A 27820-nucleotide genomic window follows, 5' to 3' on the forward strand; every position below is an offset into this window, starting at 1 on the left:
TGTTTTAGTCATGGGTTGAAGGAAAAAATTTATAGTTTTTTATTTTTTGTTCAAATCTTGTGTGTTGAGCTCTTACCATCCCAAGCAACAAGAAGGTTAATTGAGGAGAGCAAGCGGAGAACGTGAGAAGACGAGAAAGGAAAAGGAGAAGGAAACTCAAGACACATGGAGTCGCGCGAAGAAGAAAACACCTATGGGTCATCGTTGGAATCGAGTCGAATTCGAGTCCGGATCGGATCCAATACCCAAGTGTGTGGCCCACAGAGGCTCGTGCCTCAGATCTCGTCGTAGCTTCGGCCTAGAGATAGAGTTTGGCCCAACCTAATACGCGATGGTTAGCCGAATCGCCAAACAACCCGAGACCTGTGCTTCGACCTGCCAGTGACCCACGACCTGCACGTTGCCTCGACCTGCGACCCACGCTCCTTCTTGAGCTCCCTCACGTAGTGCATGTCACAATCGCACTCTTGTGGTAGCGGGACAACGACTGTGCGATACTTGTTCTATTCCACCAAACAAGTCAACCATGTAAGATTCAAAGTTCATATAATATTGACGTATGCTCGAGCCTCGAGTCATGTTTTAGAGAAGTATATTTAGAAAATGTGAGTGAAGAAATACATTAAAAACAATTTAAAAGAAAACAATGTTATAGGTTAAAAGCGAATAAGCAACAACTATGACTTTGACAGCCTGTAACCCCAGTAAGAAAAATTGATAATTAGTCACATCTCCCTATAGTACATTTTAGCCCTTGTGGGTGTAGACATGATGTTGACAACTGACACCCCGTATTGACACAACGAGAATAGTAAAGGCCTATCTAACATGAAAGCAAGTACAAGGGATTTGGAACGAACATGTAGCCATGGACAACACATCTTAGACAAGCATGACCCAGACATCCAACACGCGGCCACATGCAACAGTCTTTGGACAAGCATGAAAGTGACACTGCATGCATGTCCAAGCCTCCTCAGACCGCGACTCAGATCTTTGTGCGCGGCTTCCCTTGATTCGTAGTTGGCTCGATCCCTATTTGCTCTATTTAAAAATTATTTGATTCATTTATGTTATTTAAGTTTGTTAATATGTCTTAATACGTTGTCATGGGTCCACTTAAGTTGAATCAAACTTTGAGGAATAGATTCAAGCTAGCTATAGAAATATGTAGTGACTTCAGCTTAGGCCAATCAAGTAAGTGGCTCTACTATTTGTTTGGTTGGATGAATTATATGATGTATAATAATGCATGCCCTGTGATCCTTGAACCTGTCGTACTCATGATTTTTATTTTGTGTTGTGCCATGTTATACTATGCTATACCATGTTATGCGATGTGGTGTTATGTCATGTTTATAAGCTATGTTACAAAGTGATTATGCCATGTTGTAGAATCATGTTATGAGTTTGATAATCTATAATTCACAACCTCCATACACCACACCATGTAAGCTGTGTTATGTACGAAAAATTTGACAGGAATTATGTATGCATGATTCATAGACTTGTTAGGCTATAAATGAATGGAGGTTTGACTTGCATCATAAATTTATGTCATGGTTTTATGCTATGGGGACCTCATGCATTTTTGTGTCAATGCATCAAGATACTTTCCCATTATGATAAGTATAGATCCGTACCTTACGACATTTATGTTTACCTTGATGTTATGAAGGCCCTTTACCTCCCTAGCGTCCGATAGGCCTGTTAGTGAGTGCTAGCCCAATGAGCTAGGCCTAGGGGTACATGTGCTTTACTTATCATGACTCGATTTTCGAGATTTTGAATCTTGAATTGGGACTAAAATTATAAAAAAAAAGAGAGAATTAAATAAAAATAAAAATAAAAGATGAAAATTTGATAAAATTTGAATGGAAATAGAAATAAAAAAACAACGTCACAGTTAAATACAAAATAAAATCTAATTATAAAACGGTGTTGTTCAAATTTATTACATACGGAAAAACGGGTTTGAGATATATTTACAAATTAAAATAAAAGACACAAAATATAAAAATAAATTGATGCTTTGGAACAACCCTTTTGTGACCGCTTAGCTCTCGAATGCTCTTCCACCTCGATCGGTAGCTTGCGTACACCTGAAAAAGAAAGAGGAAAGAGAAGAGGATAAAAATACGCAATCAAAAACCTACTTGTAGATTCTCATTGCATTGTTAACCTAATAAGTATCCACGGGTTTTACTCTTGACTCTGGGGTTCGGGCCTAGTCTCTACTGCTAACTAAGTATCTAGGGTGCCTAAAAATTCTGAGCCGTACTTTAGCTACTCATGGATGCACTCTAAGTATGGAGAAAGTAGTTCACTATTTTTTTTACATGGTACATATGTTGAACAAGAAGTCCCGTCACTAGGGTGGACTACTCTTCTATTCTTTGATTATGTACATTTACATATCCACATCAGTGAAGAAATGGTTGAAATTTATGTCCAAAAGCCTCGTAATTAATTATTTAGTTTTTTACAATAATTTTTATTATTTTATTTGTAATTTAATTGTTATCTATGGTATGAAAATCCAATGTTATTAATTTAATCTTGAACCCTATGTGGTTGACATACAAGAGGATCATGTTCAAATAATAACCTAAAGGGTTTACTATAGTATATGGATGAGGTTGGGTGTCTCATCCCGGTAACACTAATGATATGACCTACTTTGTAATCGTTACAAATGTTTTGATCCAAATCGTTCATGTGGAGACAGGTAAGTGGAGGTATCCTATACAATGAGTTTGTATAAGACTAGACCAAGAATTATTTAATCACTCTTTATAAATCCGTTAATTGAGAAGATTAATATTTCACCTGATGATCATATGCGACTCGGTCTTAATCCTGAGTGAGTTATGAACTCCTATCTGTGAGTGCTTGTCAAAGGCAATTTGCAGTCAAAACTTGAGAAGAGTCCACAAATTTTTTCCACGTCGTTTAAAATGGACAAACCCACGCTATCTTATAAGCCTGACTTTGGTAAAGATTCTTCACTCCGAGCAACTCGTAGATCTCCACGAATTCAACCCTTACTTTGTATCAGAGAACCCTATCCTTCTTTGGCTTAAACCCCACTTTTTTTAGGGGTATTTTTTTATTAATCTAACCTTTTTCTTGCCACTCGATTGAATCTTTTAACGTTAAACTAGGAAGAGAATTTTACATGAATACAAGTTATACGCTCCAATGATAAAATTAATTAACTAATCAATTTTTATTCATTAAGTATAGGTCACTTCATTGTAGATGGAAAAGACAAACGGTTAATCATTAACTAGTTGTGATAACACTTGAGCCAAAATGTTTAAATAAAGCAAATAAGATATAAATTTAATATTCGCAATTGTGCTTTTGGAGCTCACCTCCCTTGGTCCGATGCCTGACATTGATACTATTTGTAACGATCCAATCCCACTTTTAGTCGATATTGTCTTTTTTTTTACTTTTTCTTTCTAGCTTTTCCTCAACGTTTTTAAAATGTATATACTAGGTTGAGATTTCCACATCATTATAAAGAATGCTGTGTTCTCCTCCCGAACTGACGTGGATTCTCACACTTTGATTCTTAAGATACGTACTTACATCAAATTTAGTTATGTTCAGATTCATGATGAATCACCGTGTAAACTCAAGAAATTTTAGAGTTATATTTTAGAATTATATTTTTAGTTAGAATTGTGACATAAGAAACCAAAGAGCAGCCATACCCACTTTGATGAACTATCAACTCATGTGAATGAAAGATGCAAAAAGTGTCAACTTTAGCACTTTGACACACAATTTTAAACTATTTAGCACTTTGGTTCAAGATTCAGAAGAAGATGAATATAATAATGCCCAAAAACAAAAAAGCAACAAAAATTGTTCATATAAAACTCAAAGAATCTTAAAACCCAAGTGAGCAATCAAATCACATGTTGTTTTGGAATGAACATTCATAATCTTTTTTAGAGTGATTAATAAATCAGCATCCGATCCTTTTTGTTTATTAAAGCTCAATTCTCAAGTCCTATGGCAAGTACCAACATGAGGATAAACCATAACAAGGGAGACATCAGTCTAATACACACTTCAAACCCTTTTTTTATAAGTGAAAAGACAACTAGCTAGGGACGATAGACCTCTCGGTGTGTTTGTACGGACAATGGTATAATATTTTTCACTTTGAACATAAGCTCTCATGGCTTTACTTTAGACTTCCCCTTAATCGAGGCTCGACTTCTTCTCTAGAGTCCTCGAACTTCTCTAGAGTCCTCGAACAAAGTACACCCTTTATTCGACACTTTTGAGGTTCACAATTTGTTTGTTCGATACTTGAGGATTTTATTGATATGGCCAAGTTAAGAGCATGACTCTAATACTATGTTAGGAATCACAGCTCTTCTCAATGACATGATATTGTCCACTTTGAGCATAAGCTCTCATGGCTTTACTCTGAGCTTCCACAAAAGGTCTCGTACCAATGAACATGTATTCCTTACTTATGGACACATGATCATTCACTAAATTAGGCAATGTGGGACTCCTTTCCAACCATCCTCAGCATACCTTTGAGGCTTACATTTTTTTGACACTCGAGGTTCTATTGATATGACTAAGTTAAGGGTATGATAGTAATACCATTTGTTAGGAACAACGGATCTTCACAATTCTATGATTTGTCCCCTTTTAATGTAAAGCTTCGTAGTTTTGATTTTGGTTTTCCCAAAAAGATTTCATACCAAGGAAAATAGTACTACTTATATATTCATGATGTTCTCCTCCAGCGGGGAAGGAGTCCATCTATCTGCCTAGCTTTGGTAGATTCAAAGAATCTTTGGGTGGATAAGTTAAACGACTGAATTGAGTTTGGACTCCCTATTATAATTTCTTGAAACACGAATTTATTTGGGTTAGATGAATAATTTCACCCTATTTAGAAGCCAAGAATTTCAAAAACAACTCGAGTAATATTTTCATCAATAGGAATTGAGACGTGATACATGGAAAGATATTTTCATAATAATCTTAAAAGTAAGGTAGAGCTGTCGGGTTAGAGCTGAGAAAAAAAAATGTCAACACACGAATTGACCCAAATTATCGATTTTCTAAAAATTCGATATAACTCAACCCAACTTTTATAGTTTGGGTTGGATAGTCTGAGTTGGTTGGATTCTAAGTCATATGAACACCCATAACACAAACCTAAATTTTTTTGTGATTCTTTGAGTTGGTTAATATGAATTTGTCAAATTTTCAAGTCATATGAATAACCCACCCAAAACCTAAATTTTATGTGACTTTTTTTTTTTTTTTAATGGTCAACTAATCAATAAAAAAATTCACATGATTTATCATCTATGGTCTAGTGATGAACGAGGGAATGTGATTACTCCATTATAACTTTATGGTAAGATTCCAACGAGTGGGCGAGGAAAGTTCGAAAAGTCCGGTTTCACTAATGGAACTACTGAGAAACTAGTCGATGATAGGAAGCTTGAAGATTGAATTGTAGTTCACTCGATGTTGGTGTCGTTTGTGAACTCAAGAGATAGTTGAGTATTGAGTTCGAAATAAGAGATTTAGGTACTTTGAAAATAGATCTTAGGCATGGATGCCAAGAGAGATAGAGAGAAAGGTTTGTTAAAGTGCTTGATATTTATCTTTCCCTCGAACAAAGTATACCATAGAGACTCCCCTTAGGTCTATGGAGATCTCGAATAGTCTCCCCTTAATCAAGGTTCGACTCCTTTTCCTGGAGCCCTGAAACAAAGTATACCATTTGTTCGAGGCTAGCTTCCCTTGAGGCCTATGAAGTTCTCAAACAACCTCCCTTTAATCAAGACTCTACTCCTTTTTATGGAGCCCTCGAACAAAGTACACCATTTGTACAACACTTGAGTCACTTTTAACTACACTTTACAGGCTAACTTCCCCTGAGACCTATGGAGCCTTCAAACAACTTTCCCCTTAATCAAGGTCAACTCCTTTTTGTGGAGCCTTTAAATAAAGTATACTCTTTGTTCGAAACTTGAGGATGACATGACTAAGTTAAAGGTATAACTCTAATACCATGTTAGGAATCATGAACCTCCACAATAGTATGATATTATCCACTTTAAGCATAAGCTTTCATGGCTTTTTTTGTTTCCCCAAAGAGCTTCATACCGATGGAGATAGTATTTCTTACTTATAAACCCGCGATCTTCCCCTTAATTAGCCAATATAGGACTCCATCCTAACGATCCTCAACATAGTTCGACAAATCCTAAGAAATACCTTTGCAACCCACCAAAATAACCAATATAGAGTGATGGAGTCATTATTTCTTGTAAAGGAAAGAAAAAGCAATGAAATAACTAAAATAAGAAAAGAAACAAGAAAGGAAAGGTATTGGGATGAAACTACAAACAAAATTAAGGAAGAATTCAAACAACTTTTGCCCATAAAATTGCGTTCACTTTGATTGCAAGCTGTTCTAAGCTTGAACACTATCTCGCGTACACTATATAGATCATCCTATTCGACACTTTACACCATGAGCCACGTTCAACACCTATTCATCCCTTTTAAAGGTACTTTAAGAGATCGATCAATCAATTAAAGATGTATATGTATATGTATGGCTAATTTAAACTTAGATAAAAAAGCATGCAACATTAATGTCCTATAGGCTTTTGCTCTATGTCTAGGGTTAAAAAATAATCTTACGTCTTAAAGAATCGAAGAATTTTCTTTGTCTCTTCTAGATCTTTTTTAAGAGGTTCCCACAAATCTTTGGTCCTGTGTTCGAGTCATAATAAGAAAGTTTTTGTTGAGGAGTAACTCCTTCAAACCACAGTCATTATTTGTCCTTAAGAAACTTTAATCTAAAACAAAAACTAATAGTAATCAAAACGCTTTCTCAAGGTGATTTTAAAGGAAAAATATTCGTTTTAAGTTAGGTCTTATACTTGGGGCTGTTTTTTTAACGAGTTAAGAAGAATGGACATGGCTTGGAATCCAAGCCCATGTATGTGTGTGTTTACATTATCTGACCTCAACAGTGAGTTTACTTACTGAGTATTTCTCAAACACTCTAGCCACGTACTACTTATACATTTTAGGTAAAGGTAAAGTGCCTCTACACAAATAAAGTGATGCTGGAACGATAATGAAAGCTAAGTTAGGATAATAATATACATCGTTTTTCTTTAGTAGTTCATAAGAAGTTTATGGAAGTCACGTACTACTTATACATTTCAGATAAATGTTAAGTTCCCCTGCACAAATGACAGTGATGTTGGAATGACAATGAAAGTTAAGTTAGGATAGTAATATACATCGTTTTTCCTTAGTAGTTCATAGAGAGTTTATGGTTTTCACTTTCGTACTGAAATTTAACGGTTTTGTTATAACATTGATGGTACTTTTTATTTCTTATTTAAATTGAACGTATAAGTCCATAGCTTCATTTGAAAGGTTGTATAAAATTTTTTCGCATATGTTAATAAAAATATGCATGTAGTGACGTCTCACATCTAAGTTAGAAATTAGTGACGCTACACTTCAATCGATTATATTTCTAAATAAATTTAAAATCTAAATTTAATTCGATGACCTTTGGCCCAACAAGTTGGATTTGAGCTTGGTTGTGCTTAGGCAAAATTATTTGATGAGTCTATTTTGGGCTAACATGGGTCTATATAATCACCCAACTGTCACATCGTTCGTTGTTTTAAGTAAATAAAAAACGTGGGATATCATCAATTTTAAGCAAATTACAAAATAAAAAGCATCTCTAAACGAAGATTTAAAGATTGAAGGTGATGAATCCATATGATATACCATGTGTCTTATTATAAGCCATTTTATCGCACCAATAGGTCTAGTCAAGTCCAGTGATGATTAAGTTGTGGATGCACGAGGCACGAGCTTGCTTGGGTCAAATCTAGACTTCGAGCCTAAGTCTAAAGAACATACAAGTTAGTCCACTTTAGAGATGAGATACGATGTCCAGATCCATAGCAAACTCATAGTAGGTGTTAAGGATATTTAGTAATAAACATTCACAGTAGGTTTGCGAGAAGCAAGAGAACTGCTCGAAATCTTGAGGTCTTCCAAAAGCTTAGGTAGTTGTAGAATTATAGCCTAGAATTATAGCCTGAAATGAACTGAGAAAAATTAGTTGTAACCTACTGGAGATTAGATACAATGAGAGTCTACATGTAAGCTGCTTATTGAGTATTTTTATACTCACTCCGCCAATAGAGATGGAGAGCATTCAGAAGCTGCACAATTATAAAGAGGTTGTCCTGAGTTTCACTCATATCTATGTATTTTGAGTCTTTTATGTTTTGGTTGAATTTTTATCTTAGGTATTTCACATTTATGGGTAAATTAGAACAGCACTAACTTATTGACTTTCAATGATTTATCTTGTGGTATTTTTTTTTTTAATTTAATTTCATCCAGAAGCATTTGTGCTTTCCTTTAGGTAATGACTAAGTTTCTTTGCAATTCTACTTAGTTTAGATTGCATGTAGAATCATTCAAGCACGACATGATCAATCTTGCTTATAGAGTGATTCGAATCTCAAACAAGTGTTCTTGTCTTGAGATATTTGATCAACAAGAATCATTCAAGCTAGACATGATCGACCTTGCTTGTGAAGTGATTCGAATCTTAAACAAGTGTTATTGGTTTGAGATATTCAATCAATAAGGTAATCCGAATCTTACTCCCTATGTAGTAATTTCCATATCATTTGGTATCAGAACTTTCTCTTCGGCTGATTTCCTTATCATTTTGGTATTAAAGCTTTCTCTTGGGTTGATTTCCTTATCACTAACTCTACCATATCATTTTCATGCACATAGAGCATTTAAACGTGCATCACTTTTATGCAATAAAAATACATTAAAATAAAATCTATTTTAAAAAAGATATTTTATTTAATATTTCATAACTCTTATGAGCACAGATGCATAGAATTCCCCATTTTTAAAACATTAGTTCATTAATATGAACATAGAAATTTTATTTGTGTATAATAACATTCTCGTCACGGTTATGCTTGTCCATGACATGTTGTCCACGATTGCATGTCCGTTCCAAACCTATTTTGCATGCTTTCATATTAATTATGTCTTTATTATTTTATGGTGTATGACCTGTCACCAAAGTCACTTCTACATCCGTTAGGGCTAAAATGCCACAAGACATATTATAGGAGATGCGACTAGTTGTCAATTCTTTCCACTCGGGTTATATGTTTTTAATCGAACATATCTCCCAGAACATTTAGAATAAGAACACACAAAGTAAAATAAGATATTGAAGCTTCCAAGGAAAGACAATAATCTTTTGCTTCAAATTGGATAAAAGATTATAACAAAATAATTTAAAAATAACAATCAAGAATCAATCAAACCTTTAAGAAATGCTCAAGAGTTTAAATTATTGGTAATTAATGTCGAGGGAATCTTAAGCTTTCACAACTCATGAGTATCAAGAAACATAAAACGCGTTGGAGATGAGTTTAAATGTGCAGTCATTGAAGCATCGTCTTGCAACCAATGGTCTTTTGATTTGACAACATATTCTAGGCTTCCAAGTTAAAACACATAGAGGACGACATGGCCCTCAAAACTTTATAATTTGTCTAAAAAAAATACTTTTTATAAAAGATACCCTTAAAATCGGACTATTTCATAGCCTGTCAGATGGGTTCTCTAATTCACCTCTCATGGATGACGAGCATGCTAGCACTCACCATATTGTCTCCACCGGGTAAGGAGTCTGTAGAGATAGTACCTCATCTTTAAATAACGGTTGCCGTTGCATGGGCTAAACTAGCTACCTAAGACTGTGCACAACAAGAGCAATCCACCTAGAGCCTAGAGTAATGTCTCTGGTCACCTGCTAGGTCATGGTTACTTATTGGGTATGTTTATATACTCACCCAAGCTGTTTATATACTCACCCAAACTGTTAATTGAGGTGAAGGAGCATTCGAGAGTTGTGTAGTCACAAAGGGAGTTATTCTAGAGTGTGATTCCATTTTTATGTTTTGGAGTCTTTCCGATTTTGTTTTATAACTGTGTCTCAAACCAGGTTCGTAACATTTTGCACATGGTTTTATAATTCGATTTTATTTTGTATTTAAATTTGGTGTTGTTAACTTCATTTCAATTTTAATTTTATCTTACTTTTATTTATATTTATTTTTGTCTTTTTAGTCTAGATGCGAATTTCAAAGTTTCGAAATTCAGGTGGTGACATGAGCCCACCTAGTGAGTACATGAACCATGTATAAGAAAGTATTATACCTCTAACTCTTCCCAATATAGAAAGAAGAGCCCTCAAAAGTAGGTCACACCGGTAAACATGTTGTATAGGATTGTATTTTTGGACCCCAAGAATAAAGTCATTTCTTCGATATTTTTAATTACTCAAATCATGTTTAACATGTTTTTAAATAAAGGCAAGCATCCCACGAATGACAATGTCAATTGAGACGACCATGAAACCTAGATCAGATAACTAATTTTTATGCATTTAAGGTGTAGACTTTAAGTTAGAGTAGGACATGAGCGTTTTATTTCTAAACATTGATTGGAGGTGTTATTTTTATTTCTACAAGAAAGTTGATCCTTCTCGAGTTGTTTCTAATTATAGCTTGGTCATAAGTCTGACTTACCTCCTATAATTACATCTTTCACCGTAAGTATCAATAATTCTTTAATGAACAATTTATTTATGATCCAATCCTACTTAATGTCTTCTAGAGGCAATGAGAGGGTGATGGCCCATTGTTCAAGTTCTAAAATCAACAACATACGGTAACTACCCATCTACTTTTCTTATATGAAAAAGGAGTAAACTCTATCTTATAAGATTATGTTCTCAACTCCCTATTCTGTCAGGTCTCTAAAATTGTAGAGACATTTAATCGACTATAAAAGTTATTCTCGCCCATACAAATCAAGGGACAGACCCTCACACGTAAGATTTCATAACTCACTTAAGATCAAGATCGAGTTGCATATGGTCATCTTGTGGAATATTAATCTTTTTAATTAGCAGATTTATAAAAAGAGGTTCAATATTTCGTAATTCAATCTTATACAAGTTCATCGTATAGGTCACCCCACAAATGTGTCTTTGTCTGAACAATTTAGATCAAATCATCTGTAATAACTACAAAGTAGGTCGTATCAATCGTGTTACCAGTTTTAGGTTATTACTTGACCATGATCCTTTTATATGTCAACTTTGGTAAGAAGACCATCTCTTCCTACACTATACAAGGTCAATTTTGTTAAGAACAATTTGGTTTCTCCCATACGACACCTTATAGACCTCGAATGAGATATCCTCCCATAGTCGTTCACATCTTGTTTCTTTCTCAAGAACCTTAACGCATAAAGCTCTCGGTTCTTACGCAAAATTCATTCTCTCGTTCTTGATCTCGAGTCTTCTTCTCCCCAAATCAGCTCTTGCCCACACTCTCGAGTGAAATCCCTAACAATTTTGTTCAAATTGTTACTATATAGCCATGAATTAGAGTCTCAAATTCACGAGCAAGAATCAATTTCTTAATTTTTTTTTTTTTTTTGGAAAGAATAAGACAAATTTGTATTGTAAATTAATAAATTTATGGTGGGTTTTGAATTAAAAAATACAAAAAAAAAAAAAGAAAGAGAGTCAAATCATTATGAACAATATTTTAACCAAGTAATTAATATACTTGTTATTCTAAGTCATATATAATCCATTTATATTTTATGTTAAAAACAATTGTGGGCAGAATATGACAAAGAAAAGATTTGTTTTTATGGATATAATCTTTAGCCACTAATAAATTTCCATCCTTATTTTATATACATATATATATATATATATATATAGATATAGATATATCACTATTCTCGTACTATGTATTCTCACCATAAGTAATAACCATGAGCTAGATAAAGTAAATCAAGGACTTGTCGGAGCATCATTTTGTCCTTTCAAATTTTTTATTTAAATAAATAAGTTTGCTCGTGCTTTTGACCATCTTGAGTGTTCTTTGATCCATGAATATAAGTTCAAAATTGTGCTAGCTTAAACCCTAAACTCGAAATTCTTTACGTCTTAATGACAAGAGCTCCTAAAACAAAAGAGTTCTTCAGGTTCATTTGCATCGTTATACATGTGATACTAGTTTATTGATGTAGCAGCAACTTGCAATGTACACTTTATGATGGAAAAATTATTCAATGAGATCCTTTTGACACGGCCATAAAGATTATACATTGTGTTTTACTGAATAATGTGTAACAGTTCAAGGCCGTGCGAGCTTTAACTCTAAACTTGAAAGTCTTTACGTCTCAATGCCAAGAGTTCATAAAACAAAACCGTTCTTATTAATTTGCATCGTTATACACGTGATACTAGTATATTGATGTAGTGGCAACTTGCAATGTACACTTTATGATGGAAAATTCAATGAGATCCTTTTGACACGGCCATAAAGATCGTACAATGTGTTTTAACAAATAATGTGTAACAACTCGAGGCCACCACTAGTAGATATTGTCCGCTTTAACCCATTATGTATTGCTATCAGTCTTATGATTTTAAAATGCATCTTCTAGGGACAATATCCATACCCTAGTAGATATTGTCCGCTTTAGCCCGTCACGTATTGCTGTCAGCCTTACGGTTTTAAAACGCGTCTTCTAGGGACAATATTCACACCCTAGTAGATAATTGTCCGCTTTAGTCCGTCACGTATCGCTGCCAGCCTTACGGTTTTAAAACGCGTCTTCTAGGGACAATATTCACACCCTAGTAGATATTGTCCGTTTTAGCCTGTTATGTATGGCCGTCAACCTTACAGTTTTAAAACGCGTTTACTAGATAGAGATTTCCACACCCTTATAAGGAATGTTTCTTTCTCCTCTCCAACCGATGTGAGATCTCATCTAACGCTTATGAACTAATGAGCTCTTACAGATACGAGACATACGAGAGAGGAAAAAAAAATTGAGAAAGCGATGAAAAGAAGAGCTCGAATAATGTATAAAAAGTTGAATCATAAGACATAAAAGAAAAAAGCGAGACAACCAAGAGATGTGGAAAAAGTTGAAACAAAACAACTCATCATGGGCAGTGGTTTCATTGGCTGCCATATCAAAGCTTTCATGGATAGCACATGAAAATGGATTATTATTAATCTTAGGCTGTTTTGGGTGCTTGCTCGTTTGGATATCTCAAACCTTTGGCTGCCCCACTCATTGCCAATATGCTCTTCTAAAAAAGATTCTTGGAGAGTAATATTATAAGTTTTATTCCATGCATCATGTGGCATTAATTTATTAGTTTATTTTTGTTGGGAATAAAAGGTGGTAACATTGATGAAAGAAGGTCTAACATGTTATATCAAACAAATAATAATATGAGTATTCAATGCTACGATTTGATTATTGCTTCTATCTTTATTTATGCTTAAAGAAAAACTATGATTGAAATTCTTGTGCCAACTTATGTGGATTGGATGATCCAAATTAAAAAAATGTTTATCAAAGTGGGAAGAAAATAGTTAACAAAGGCTCATAGTTTGTTCGTTTAATTATGTTTATATCTTAGTTAAGCATATAATTAAGAAATGGGTATTAGTGAGCTTGATGAAATGAGTATTAATTGATGAACAAGGAAAGCCAACTCACAATCAATTATGCCTACCTTATTAATTCCTCTGATTGATGTGTTTTGTTCGGGCTGATTAGTAAATGTGGTATGGCTACTTGCCACTAAAGTTAAAAGTTTTTAACTTATTAGGTGAGGTTTCAAATTTAGTTTTGGTTAAGTTAGATATTTGGGTGTTTCTGCTTAGATGGAGGGTGAAGAAGGCCTACTTTCGAGATACTTCAGTCATTAATGAGATACCACTTTGAAAGAGTTGGAAATCTAATCTTGTCATTACATGATTTTTAAGGCTTCGAATATTGGGTTCTGATGAATAAAAAAACGAAGGACTAAAGCAAAAGCAAACAAACACCACGATTAAAAAACTAATTAAAATATAATACAAGTTAGTATTGTTCAGGTACAATTTCAAACAAAACATGAAATACCCAAAATACACAAATAAGACTATCGCCCTAGGACAACACTCTTAGTGATTGCGCAGTTCCGGAATGCTCTCCCACCTCGATATATAGTCAGCAAACACCTGAACAAGAAATGTAGAATAGAGTACGTATGAAAATACTTAGTAAGGAGTTTACTTGTAGGCTCTTATCGTATCCAATTTCTAGTAAGCTATCATGGACTTTTCTGTATGCTCTATTAAGTTTGGGCTACTTCTATAGCTAGCTAAGCTTCTAGGAAGGCATTGAAATTTTGAACGATTCTCTTACTTGTCACAAATCCAATCATTAGGAATTAGAAGTTGTTCATTAGATTTTAGCGTCCTAAACCTATTGGACAACATATCTCATCTCTAAACCTTAGGACACTTGCATTGTCATACCAATGAATGACCGATACCGTGGGTTGAGGCCCGACCTCATCATATCTATTTTGAGTATTACGACATCATTTTGTCTGAATATCATCTGTGTAAGTTTAGCTAGCATTCCTTAACACAGGACCATAAAGTCAGATTGAATCTGGGGGAGCGACCTCATGTGTTGACCAACAACTAAGTCTAGTTGTTTCGTTTCTCATCTTTATTCTACATATTTACGATAATAGGACCCTATTTAGGAGGTTTAAGGTCGTTTCCACACTCACTAACGACACTCATCTGGAGCTAGCTATCCATGTAGTCCCTAGTTTTGTCTCAAGATTAGTTTACAGAATTGTGACCTCGATCTTTAACTCGTTTCTACACTCTATAGTAACTTAAGTAGCATACTCACTCTATCCTATCTAACTAATCTTCATCAGGTTCGACAATACGAGTTCCTGATTACCTACCACTTGGCAAGGGTTCTGCTTGGTACGACCCACCAATGAGTCTTATGAGGTATTAGAGGAAGTAGGAAGCGATCTTGACTTCATACCACTAGATGTTGGGGAGGTTTATTAGGTTATTGGGGCGTTTAAGCAGTTTAAATCTCAAACTCACATTTCTAAGAAACTCAAGTAGCTCATTGAGGCTATATCTAATTTATGGGAGCAATGTGGTCTCTTGACCGTTAAATGCTGCTCACAATTCAGGGGTGCTTGGTCTACAAGAAATGTATTGACCTAAATCCACGTGGAACCACCCTAGCTCTAACAACCTAATCTTAACTTGGAACACCACACATGCTTTGTTAGGGAGATAATCTTATCAATCACCTAAAGCATGGAATACTTAATCTAAACATTCATTAAAGCTCAACGGGAAGATAACGCTCATCAATCACTTGAAGCATAAATCACAACGTTCCATTCTTCTTTCTAGGCAGCAAAAAAACATTAAAAACAACATGCATCTCAAAATCTCACACTAGGGACATTTTAGTAATATTTTAGTAATGTTTCATAACATACAAAGCATTCTCATACAAATTATCTTGTAGATTCCTAAACATGCATATGCTTACTTAACAATCTCTATAAGTATTACTTCAAGAAAGTTTGATTGGCTACTTACTTCAAGAAAGTTTGATGCCCACCTTCTTGCGTTTGCTTTTCTACTTGTTGGGAACTCTGAATTTTCTAAAACTTCTTTAGTAGTTCTTAATTCAAGTAAAACTAAGGTCAGTATTGAAATCGAGGCAAAAAATAGACGAATAAAAATTGAAAGGGGCAAAAAAACCTAACGTGCCCTCACGTAGCACCACATGCAGTTCGAGGTCTTCCAAGTTTTCCACCCATGGGTGTATGTTGTCACAATTACACTCTTGTGGCAGCAGGAAAATAATAGTTTAGCACTTTCTCTAATCAAGCGAATAAGTCAGTTGTGTGAAAATCTAACTTTGCAGACAAGCTTGACATGTGATTGAACATTGAGTCACGTTTGAGAGAAAGTATTTTATAAAACGTGAACGAGGAAATAAGTTTAAAATAATTGGAAAAGAAGTTATGTTATATGGTAAAAGTGAAAAAGCAACAACCTCGACTTTGATAGAGTATAACCTAGGTATGAAGAATTGGTAGTCGTATCTCCCAATAGTAGATTTTGGGGCATTTTAGCTGTAGTAGGTGCATATATGACTTTGGCGAACGGTCATACACCCTTGTATTGACATAACGAGGATAGTAAAGGTTTAACTCATAAAAGGAAGTAAAAGAGGTTTTTATGACACCAAAGTAAAGGAGGGGTACATGAATGAATTGAGACCACGTCCAAAGGAGAGCAATCTTGATTATTGATGGCTAAGAAATGATTAAAAGAATTGAAATTTACTAACAATACCAACAAAGTGCAACTTCCTTTTCGATAAATTAATCATAGGAACTTCATTGTTAAGCGTGATTTGCTGGGAGCAATTCTATGTTTGGTAGCAATTCTATGTTGGGTTACGTCCTTGAAATTTTTATAGGACTCATGTGAATGAGGACAAAGTATGTTAGAAAAACTTGCGTTGGTCTGTCGGGATATTCTTCACTCTTACAAGCAAAGAATAACTAACGTGACTATTTTGTATAAGAATGTCGGGGCCATTAGGTGACAAGTTTGGATCTATATTCTCATGAAAGGAGGTTAGTATGCTACTGAACACTAGTGTATACACATGAAAATGATTTTGTTAAGAAAGGTTAGATGTTTCAATCAGATGTCTCGAAACATAGAAAAACAATGTGTCATGACCGGAGGTGAAATGGATATACCTACATATAGGACATCGAGAGAGTGGTAGATGAAGGTTAATTTCAACACTACGAAGCCCATAATTATGAAATTATAGCATTGGTATCAACAACGAAAAGAAAGATTTAGGCCTATCAAAGAGAAATTTTATAAGCTAACCCCTGAAAGTTCAATGAAAATGACCAAGTAGGCTTGGTAAACAGTAATATTCTATACGCTTTTATGGACATCGAGAGTGGTAGATGAAGGTTAATTTCAACACTACAAAGCCCACAATTATGAAATTATAGCATTGGTATCAACCACAAAAAGAAAGATTTAGCCTATCAAAGAGAAAATTTATAAGCTAACACCCGAAAGTTCAATAATTGGGTTCAATCATTTTATACTTGAATTAATTTGTAATCGTCCTCCGTGATTTTAATAAAAATTTGTTGAGATATATTATTTATGGAATATATCTTAGATATTATATTTTAATATTCTTGATTAGATTTATAGTATATTTTATTTTATTCTAGTATTTAATTATTTTATATTTTCCTCATTTCTACTGGCTTGTATCCTATTTAAAGGATATCAATATCAATGATAATACACACATTCACAGTTATATTTTCTATCTCATTCTTAACATGGTATCAGAGCACCGATCTTGATATTCCTAATATCAAAGCACCGATCGTGGTATTCCTAATACCCCCTTGGACTCTGAGTCCAAGGGGAGTATTAAACCTAAAGCCAAACCCTAACCAATCAGTGAAGTCTTTACCATCGTCAATCATCCAATATCAAGAATACGTTATAAGCATCTTCAAATTTCTCACCAAGCTCTAAGGTGACATATTCAAGATGTTCGTATTTTCTTTCACAGCCTCTCAAGTGATCCAAAGCATCGATCTTGGTGTCATTATCCACTAAAGCATTTATGCATGGACCAACGAGTGATCAGGGAGGATATTCACTTGTTCCAAATCAAATTAAATGGACAAGTTATCAATCCTCGAGTCAATCATTGCGGTCTATTTCTAAAGCATTTATGCATGGACCGAAAAGTGATCAGGGAGGATATTCACTTGTTCCAAATCAAATTAAATGGGACAAGTTACCAATCCTCGAGTCAATCATTGCGGTCTATTTCTGAGTCTTGCATCTTTCTTGAAAATTCAATAATTTCTTGAAAGTCTAAAAATGCAAACCAATCAAAGGCGGTCTATTTTTTGACAGATATTTTCATTACTGGGAAGACAAGAGTGAAAGACAACTTGGGTGTTATTGACCTACCGTAAAGACAAGTTAAAGACAAGTTGGACGTGATTAACATACACTCTCCAACTTGAGGGGGAGTGTTGAGATATATTATTTATGGAATATATCTTAGATATTATATCTTAATATTCTTCCATTTATGATTAGATTTATAGTATATTTTATTTTATTCTAGTATTTAATTATTTTATATTTTCCTCATTTGTACTGGCTTGTATCCTATTTGAAGAATATCAATATCAATGATAATATACATCTTCCCAGTTATATTTTCTATCTCATTCTTAACAAAATTGATTTTTAGAAGTAATAAATGTGATATTTATAGGTAATAAATGTTAGGATCCCTTGACCAACTCATAGAACACAAAGAAATGAGATAGAAAATTCAAGAGTAATATTGGCCAAAAAGTTTTATTGATAGCATGTACACCAACACAGGATAGAGAAAAGGAATAAAGTACATTCCGAAAGCATTGACGGTGTATATGATTTCCGTTTACTAAATATAGTTTAACAGATTTAACCACTACTCAGTGTAATCTATCAAATTATCTCTACCAAATCTTTACTAAATATCTACCCTAGTCAACCAATAATTTAATTTTCAATATTGCACTGCGTCTTCTCACGACCTTCTCAATGTTTCATCATCAACACATTTTTTCAACAAGGATTCTTTGCACCCTCTGTCTTCTCCAAACATATTACCATCTTCCACTAACCTCCATAACACATCACCATCTTCCACTAACCTCCAAGTGAAATGGTCTCCACGCTGCCTTTGCCAAGTCCTCTACCAACATGAGAATAACGTCCTACAAGACTACTTGGTAGATAATGGCGAAAGTCATCCTATCCTTACGCTCCTCAACATCACCATGCTCGATGGCATCCCACACGCCTTATGTGTAAGTTGACCACATCTTTACCAACCATGATACATAGTTATTTCTCGTGAGTAACAGGTACTATAGCGTTACACTCCCCTCTCTTCCAACGACTTTCTGTGGTGACAACATTTATTTCGACATCCTAACTCTGATACCAAATATTTCAATCGTGGGCCATATCCAACACTATTGTCGACAAAACCTAAACTAAGTAGGGTAATCCTAGGTTAAGTCTCTATTTTGTTTTGTAATCTAGTTCTTATTTGTGATGCAACACTCTTAATTTGAAAAAGTAGGCTTTTCCAAGACAATAACAATGAACAATGGGAGAATCAAATGTTGGGAAGATGGGATTGGTCAATAAATAAAAAAAGGAATTTCACTCATTGGGCTTATAGTGGGGGAGAGAGAGAGAGAGAGAGAGAGAAAAGAAAAAACAATGGAAAAGAAAGTTGGTGACTTTAGAGATTCAAAGATGAGAGTTATAATAAAATAAAAGAAAAAGAAACCATAGTGATGGATAAAGGTAAACTTAGTAAATTAAATTACCGACCAAATTATATTCTTTGAGGCATTAAAAGCAATGAAAGAAGTTATATAAAGGGTTTTGAATCCCATTAGAGTGGTTTAAGGGCTTGTGAGTTTGAGAGGTTAAGAGAAGTAGAGATATTGCAGCGACCGGAAGCTAGTTCAAACTAGTGGAAGGTTGGGTGCAGAGCAGCTGCTGCAGAGTTCAAGAAATTGGTTGAAATGGCTCGTGGGAAGGTTCAATTGAAGAGGATTGAGAACCCTGTGCACAGGCAAGTGACGTTCTGCAAGCGCCGAGCTGGGCTCCTTAAGAAGGCTAAGGAGCTGTCTGTGTTGTGCGATGCTGAAATTGGAGTCTTCATTTTCTCCGCTCATGGAAAGCTCTATGAACTCGCCACTAAAGGGTATTGCTTTTTCTTATTATCTTGTTCTTCTTCTTTTTCTTAGTTCAAAATGGGTTTAAAAGTTAGGTTTGGTCGAGAGTACAATGTTTTGATCCATTCTATGGCCTAAATCCACTCCTAGCAGATATAGTACTTTTTTGGGTTTCTCGAGTTTTCGCTCAAGGTTTTTAAAACGCGTCTATTATAGAGATGTTTCTAGACAGTTACAAAGAATGTGTTTTCCTCTTCAACTGATGTGAGATTTTGCAATCCACCTTCCTTCGGGGTACAGCGTCCTCGCTGGCACTCGTTCCCTTCTCCAATTGATGTGAGACCCCTCCAATTCACCTCCTTTCGGGGCCTAGAGTCCTTGTTGGCACACCGTCTCGTGTCAGTTCCTCTTTAGCGCTCAGCCTCCTCACTGGCACATCGCCCAGTGTTTAGATCTAATACTATTTGTAACAATCCAAGCTCAGTGCTAGCATATATTGTCTTATTTAAATTTTTCCTTTCGGGTTTTCCCTTAAGGTTTTTAAAACACGTCTACTAGGGAGAGGTTTCCACACCCTTATAAAGAATGCTCATTCTTCTCCCCAACCGATGTGGGATCTCACAATCCACCCCTTTTTGAGGTCCAACGTTCTCGATTACACTCGTTTCCTTCTTTAATCTATGTGGGACCCCTAAATCTTCCCCACTTCAGGATCCAGTGTCCTTGTTGGCACACTGCCTCGTGTCTATCCCCCTTCGAGGCTTAGCCTCCTCACTGGCACATCGTCCCCTGTCTGACTCTGATACTATTTGTAACAGTCCAAGCCCACTGCTAGCAGGTATTGTCCTATTTGGATTTTCCCTTTCGGGTTTTCCCTTAAGGTTTTTTAAACGCGTCTGCTAGGGAGAGATTTTCGTACCCTTGTAAAGAATACTCATTCTCCTCTCCAATCGATGTAGGATCTCATACTTTCTATATTTTGTTTTTTTTGTTTAATTCAACTCATATTAGGATAGGTTTCGAATTTTTAACCTTTTCGCCAAGAGCATAATACTTGGACCGAGTAAACCTCTATCTTTTGAGTAAGAGTGAATATAGGTTGGGTTGAGAGAATCTTTTCAACCAACCCGTTAGTTGGGTTGGTGTCCCGAACAACTCGAATATAGCTCAAAACCTAACTCAACGCACGTGGGTTAGATTGGGTTGCAAGTTATTTTACATTAATGACTAAAATTTCATAAATTTCAAATATTAAATATTTATAAGTCACAAAGCATCACTAACATCCATATAAACTTCAAATATTCTTAATTTTCATAACAACCTTAAAAATAGGATATGATAGAGTACAATTGTAATCTTATTTTTCACGTTGGTTTGATTGGTCGTAATGGAAAAAATGTTAACTCGGATCACCGACCCGAATGTTTTCTATTGTCTCATTATTCAATTCAATTTAGACGGAAAAATCTAACACAACCCAACTTTAAACGATCCAGATTGATGGAGTTACAAATCATATAAACACTTCTAGTTTTAAATATTGGTTTGATCTCCCTTATTTAAATGTGGGAGGACAGAACCATGCAAGGGCTTATTGAAAGGTACATGAACCACACCAATGGGAGTCAGCCACCAGAGCCACCAATAGACAACCAAACCCTGGTACTCTCTCTCTCTCTCTTAATTTTTTTTATTATTATTTTTTTACTTATTTTAATTTGATGTGACAAAAGCTTGGTTTTTCTTTTTAAAAGTTTCCATTTTTCATTTGTAAAAATAATAATAAAATAATAAATCTATTAACATAATTTCTAAAAATTTAAATTTTATATTACAACAAAATTTTTAATAATTAAAAAAAATCTACAAATATAGTCTTTGATTTAAATATTATCATTAGAGTATTAAAATTAACTAAACAACTAAACAATTCTGATTTTTTTCTCTCTCACTATGGAAAAAGATGAAGATAGAAAATATAATTTCGGCTCAATTTATGGGAAGAATGTTTTCCACTCCTTCCCCATTATCCGTTTAAATGAGGAATCTCTTTCTTGTTCGGACAAGTCTTTTGCAAGACAGGTTAAGGACAGGTCCCTATAGGTAAAATCGACATCTCGATTTATGATTTAATAATCGTGACCAAAATTTGAGACGAAACAAAGAACTTTTAGATACATAATTTTATTTTATGAATGGAGAAGTGTGCTAAAAAGCACCAAACCAAAGAAATTATAAATAAAAAGCTGAAACTTTTTCTTTCTTTTAGATAAAGTTATCAAAAGGGATCCTTGATTATTTAATAAGTGACTTGGTTAATTAGGTCTCCATTATCGTTGCTAGGGTTAGAGTGTTAAGTCATGTATGATACAAAATAGAAGATATTTCATTTTAATCATATAAACATTTTAAATAGAAAACACCCAACCTAGCTCTAAGGTGTTCAAGTAGCTTCTAATCGAAAACTCTTTCCAAATTCAACCAAGCAATACGAAAAGAGAGGCCTTGGAACCCGATGATGAGCCATGTGTGGCAACCAAAGGTGAACGTGCACAAGAGAGAATGTTGTGTGAGAGAGATCGAGGACTAATCAAGAGAGAGACGAACTGCATTTAGCGAAAACATGAGGAGAGCAACGCTATGCACGACAACCTGACATTAGAGGAGGGTTGGGCTGGAACAGATCGAGAGTATTGAGTGAAAGAGTCAACCGAGAGAGAAACCTAAGCAAGAGTGGGAGTCTGACAATAAGAGAGAGGTTGAGAGAGGTGAGTAGAGATGTCTAACTTTAGTTTAAATGGAGAATGGATGAAAGAGTGAAAGAGAGGTTTTTCTCCATTAGTAAATGGAACGAGGGACGGGATTATATTCTCCACCCTAACTTCGCTCCAATTCCTGTCCCACCCTACCCCACTTTTATATATAATATTTAAAGATAAAGATTTAGATATAGATATTTTAGAAAACAGAAGTTTTCATCTTAGAAAGAGGAAACTGAATTAGCCTCGAGAGTAATTGTGTTCTAAACACATAGTTCACGTACAATTTCAAAATTGCTCGACCCTTTTTCCTGTATTTGTGTCCTATATAACCAAAATATGACTTGACTCGAATCTGTTAATGTTGCTTTCATATATGATACTATTATATCATAGTTAATATTATTATGTCTTTGATTAAAGCTATTTACATAAATGCATGGCTATCTAGGAAGTGAAGGAGGAGGTCAACAGGCTGAAACAAGAAATTGAAGTCCTAAAGGGTCTCAGGTATAAAGATTTCTTATTCGAATAATTCAATTAATAGATCTTTTGATCGATGTTATGATATCATAACTACTTAATCTTCACTCACATTGATAAGACAAAACATATCCATCATAGTTTGATTAATGTTTCCATGCAGATCCTAGGTTTTAAGAAAAAACATGTTAGCATGTTTGTGTCTATGTCATGTTTATATGTCCTGGTAGTTCTTAAGTTGTGTACATCGATGGTGACGATTGAATTTGTATATCTATATATATATGTAGGAATGCTTTAGGAGGAGGAGGAGTGGAAGGAATAAGGACATTGGATGAGCTTGATATGCTTGAGAAGCAACTTGAGATTTGGATTTGTCAAGTGCGTTCTACAAAGGTATGCTTTCAAAACAAACCAAAAAGTATCTACCTTTTGGTCACTTTGATGTGTTCTTATAGGCATTGAAATTAATTGACCTTTGTGATGCAGATGAAGTTCATGTGTGAAGAGATTGATGCACTGAGGAACCAGGTTCGATTTTTTTTTTCTTTTTTTTTTTTGGCTTAATTTATGTTATTTAGTTGATTAGGAATCAAATTGGGAAATAAAAAATGGGTTTGAGAAGAAAATGAACATTAATGGCCATCGTCGACCATGAATGTTCACCGACGATGACTGTTAACCACCGCCGACTACTGGAGACTAACGACTAAGGGCTCGGGATTGGAAATTTATGATAGGCAACTGATGAGACTAGTAGTTAGTGATCGAGGACCGTGGCTAGAGGACAGTGGCTAGTGATCGGGCCAGGGGTCTAATAACCAATGACCACTTTGGTGACTAGTAGCCAATGACTGAAATCGAGACCAGGGATAGGCAATCAACAGTTGAGGATTATTGGGAGAGGAGTTCCACATCGGCTAATTAAGGGATTGATCATGAGTTTATAAGTAGGGAATACATTTCCATTGGTATGAGGCCTTTTGGGGAAGCTCAAAGCAAAGCCACGAGAGTTTATGGTCAAAGTAGACAATATCATATCATTGTGAAGCTTTGTGGTTCCTAATATGGTATTAGAGTCATGCCCTTAACTTAGTCATGTCAATTAGAATCCTCAAATTTTGAACAAAATAGCTGTGAGCCTCGAAGATTTAGTCAAAAGTGACTAAAGTGTCGAACAAATGGTGTATTTTGTTTGAGGGATCGAGTCTAGATTAAGGGGAGGTTGTTCAAAGGCTCCATAAACTTCAGGAAGGCTCTATGGTTTACTTTGTTCAAGGGGAGGATTCGTGAGGATTGTAAGGAGAGAAATCTCACATTGGCTAATTAAGGGGTTTATCATGTGTTTATAAGTAAGAAATATATCTCTATTAGCATGAGACCTTTTGGAGAAACCAAAAGCAAAACTATGAGAGCTTATGCTCAAAATGGACAATATCATACCATTGTGGAGGTTCGTGGTTCCTAACACGGTATCAGAGTCATGCCCTTAACTTAGCCATGTCAATAGAATCCTCAAATTCGAACAAAAAAGTTGTGAGCCTCGAAGATGTAGTCAAAAGTGACTCAAGTGTTGGACAAATGGTGTATTTTTTTCGAGAGCTTCAGAGGAGGAGTCGAGACTCGATTAAGGGGAGGATGTTCAAGGGATCCATAGGCCTCAGGGAAGGCTCTATGGTGTACTTTGTTCGAGGGGAGGATTGTTGAGGATTGTTGGGATAGGAGTCCCACCATTGGCTAATTAAGGAGTTGATCATGGGTTTATAAGTAAGGAATACATCTCAATTAGTACGAGGTCTTTTGGAGATACAAAAAACAAAGTTACGAGAGTTTATGCTTAAAGTGAAAAATATCATACCATTGTGGAGATTCGTAGTTCCTAACATCAATAACCACCACCAAGGGTCTATTAACTAGTGACCAGTTGTTGGTTTCGGTCACTAGTCACTAGTCACTATTCACCCGCACTCAAACAAACACTATCACTAGAGTGGTCCACCCACCAACCACCTTCAACCACCCCTATCTAAAAATAGGAACGGGAGACTTATGACCACATCAGTTGGGGAGGAGAATATAAGAGTGCGGAAACCTCTCCCTAACATATACATTTTAGGACAATATCTGTTAGCGGTGAGCTTAAGTTGTTACAACACTAACCAATGTTCAAGACTAGAGACTAAGGTTAGACGATCAGTGACTAGGATCCGTGATTATTAACTAATGGAACAAATTTTTATTAAGAAAATGTTTACGAAAACATATAGTTTCGAAAAATATTCTTTTTCGGACAATCCACTAATAAAATTTTATTTATGTTTGAAGGAACTCATACTGAAAGCTGCCAACAAGTATCTTCACGATAAGGTAATTAACTCGAACATCGATAACTAAATTGTTATTTTCATAAAAGCGGTAACGTATGAACTTTGGTGTTATTTGCAGATGGAGGAAAACATTTGCAACACAACTAACATTGAAGCTGTGAATATTACTAACTGTCAATATCCACTAACTATACAGGATGAGTTATTTCAGCTTTGCACTTAAGTTAGCTGCTAGAAAAGCATATGTTATATGTTTTAATGTAAAGACATGAGGACATCTATGTAGCTACTTACTCGTGTGAGGTTGAGGTTGCTGTTTTACTACTTTTAGCAGACTTTAACGTTGTTTTTATGCAAATAATGACAATGCATGTGCATTGCTAATTGCATTGTCGGCAATGATGATTAGTATCATCATTATCAAGTTTGTCACTCTTTTCTTTTGTAATATTACTATCCATGCCATAGTTTTCCCAATAAATTTTTTTTTTGAATGTCATGCCATTTTTAAATCGATTCAAAAGATTTTGTGAAATATGGATGACGAAAAATACTAATTTCGGAAGAATCAAACCCTAATTGAAATAGGTAGCTCACTAGAATACTTATTTGAACTTTGCCCGTAGGATAGTATCGAATGTACTTAAAGACCACGTTGCAAGGAAGAAGTAGAAACGGAGTTCTTACCTTTTGGTAGACTATGGAGCAAGTTATCATCTCCTAAAGTTGGTTGAAAGCTGTTATCTTCGTCGGAGTAAACCTAGAGGAAGCTATTATTGGGTAGGACGATTGAGACCTTTTTAGGCCACGACTTCTTCACAAAAATTCTCTCTTGTATCTCTCTCGTGCTCGAGAATTTATTTTGGAGGGATAAGTTTGTGAAATCATGGCCAGTTTTTGAAGTTTTCTCCTCAATCTGCAATTTACCCAAAATGTAGCTCAATTCATAATCCTTCATAAAAAAACGAGCTAATGGAATATCCAATTTTGAATGAGAGGGACTGGAAGCTAGGTTCAAATTTTACCCCAAAATTCTACCCAAAAATGAATTCCTTCAATTGGTCACGCTCGTGGACTTGTTGGGCTTCAATGTCTTTTATGAAAATGTTACTTGGAGGTGTAGAAATCGAATGAGACAGGTCTCACACGACAAATTTGCGTATAGCCTCAGATTGAATTTTTAAAGCTTCCTTCAACCTTCTTCAATGGTTATGAACTATACCTCTTGAATCTAGGAAACAGAAACTAAAAAATTAAACGCTTATAACTCTAGTTGTTAGGATCACACAACAATGCACACACTCGATCTAGATGAACACAAAAAACATGATAAAGAAAATGCAAGAAAAACTTTGGCTAAAGAATTTATATTGATGACTACAAGTCTCTACGGTAAAAGAGAATACAGAGAATATAGAAAGTGCATTTTCAAACTATGCCTGAGGGGATATATATATGGTTTAGCTTACTATATACATCTTTAGTACAGCTTTACCAGGTATAACCATTTACTGTATAAACTATCTACCCTATATAACTTTACCCCATAGTAATTACTGTAAATAGGTATTTACTATTTATGACATTTTACTTTATATATCATTTACCAAATATAGCTTTACAATGTATAACCGTTAACTAAGCTATAAATAAGCAGCAGACTCTATAACCTAACAATTCTCCCACTTGGAAACTGATACAGTCAACCAAGAATTTCATTCTCAAACGATCATGAATATCTTTACTGCACCATACCATTGAGGTTTTACACAACCTCAATATTCCAACATCAACACATTTTGTCAACATGTTTGCTGCATTCTTTGCACCCTTTATCTTCTCAAAACACATCACCATCTTCCTCTAACCTACAAGTGAAATGGTATCGCCTTCCATGTTTTATCTTTTCGTGCTGCTTCTTGCCCAATTCTTCCAGATAGTCAGTCATCCATATCGTCTTCTTTTCAGCTTCAGCTATTGCCACGTACTCAACCTCAGTACAACGCATTTTGAAGCCTAAACGTCCTACCATCCATGGCTTGCTCCCACTTGGTTGTATCCTCCAACTGTAGGGCCTCCTCAAAGGGTTGTGGTTCCCTTTCATCAACAACAGATAGTGTAATGAAGGTACATACATATCTGGTACTCTGATAGTACTGGATGATCTTCTCAACACCGGTTCATGAGCATGAGCATCTGCTACAACATCACTAGGTGAATTTTCTTGCAACTCAAGCTCAACTCCCACTTGCTTCGTGGTCTTGGAACCTTGCTCCACATTTGGTTCCTCAGTAGTAGTCTCAGGAGTTTCATGAGTATCTGCTACAACTTCACTAGGTGAGTTTCCCTGCAACTCAAGCTCAACTCCCACTTGCTTCGTTGTCTTGGAACCTTGCTCCACATCTGGTTCC

General features: G+C 35.3%; 1 protein-coding gene and 1 long non-coding RNA gene across 2 annotated transcripts; one reads left to right on the top strand and one right to left on the bottom strand.

Annotated features, from left to right (window-relative positions):
• Positions 1–1681: 1681 nt before the first annotated feature.
• LOC111432781 lies at positions 1682–20529 on the bottom strand. Its single transcript, XR_002708686.1, has 3 exons — positions 20393–20529; positions 12711–12791; positions 1682–1691 (listed from the first exon to the last, which is right to left on the bottom strand). It is a non-coding gene; the product is annotated as an uncharacterized LOC111432781 (long non-coding RNA).
• LOC111432780 (agamous-like MADS-box protein AGL12) lies at positions 19545–25857 on the top strand. The gene is made up of 7 exons (XM_023069726.1): positions 19545–19866; positions 21418–21502; positions 23051–23109; positions 23373–23478; positions 23572–23613; positions 25408–25449; positions 25528–25857. The coding sequence occupies exons 1-7, from the start codon at positions 19685–19687 to the stop codon at positions 25630–25632; spliced, it is 621 nt and encodes a 206-aa protein (XP_022925494.1). The 5' UTR covers positions 19545–19684; the 3' UTR covers positions 25633–25857.
• Positions 25858–27820: the final 1963 nt, after the last annotated feature.

The sequence above is a fragment of the Cucurbita moschata genome, unplaced genomic scaffold (assembly GCF_002738365.1).
Source record: "Cucurbita moschata cultivar Rifu unplaced genomic scaffold, Cmos_1.0 Cmo_Scf00040, whole genome shotgun sequence".
NCBI lineage: Eukaryota > Viridiplantae > Streptophyta > Magnoliopsida > Cucurbitales > Cucurbitaceae > Cucurbita > Cucurbita moschata.

What these genes read in the sequence shown, in the direction of transcription:
- LOC111432780 (XM_023069726.1), top strand. Translation starts at nt 19,685, where the DNA reads ATGGCTCGTGGGAAGGTTCAATTGAAGAGGATTGAGAACCCTGTGCAC. An exon ending in CAATAGACAACCAAACCCTG is followed by an intron (nt 21,503 to 23,050) that starts GTACTCTCTCTC and finishes ATGGCTATCTAG; the next exon opens with GAAGTGAAGGAGGAGGTCAA. An exon ending in GTCAAGTGCGTTCTACAAAG is followed by an intron (nt 23,479 to 23,571) that starts GTATGCTTTCAA and finishes TTTGTGATGCAG; the next exon opens with ATGAAGTTCATGTGTGAAGA.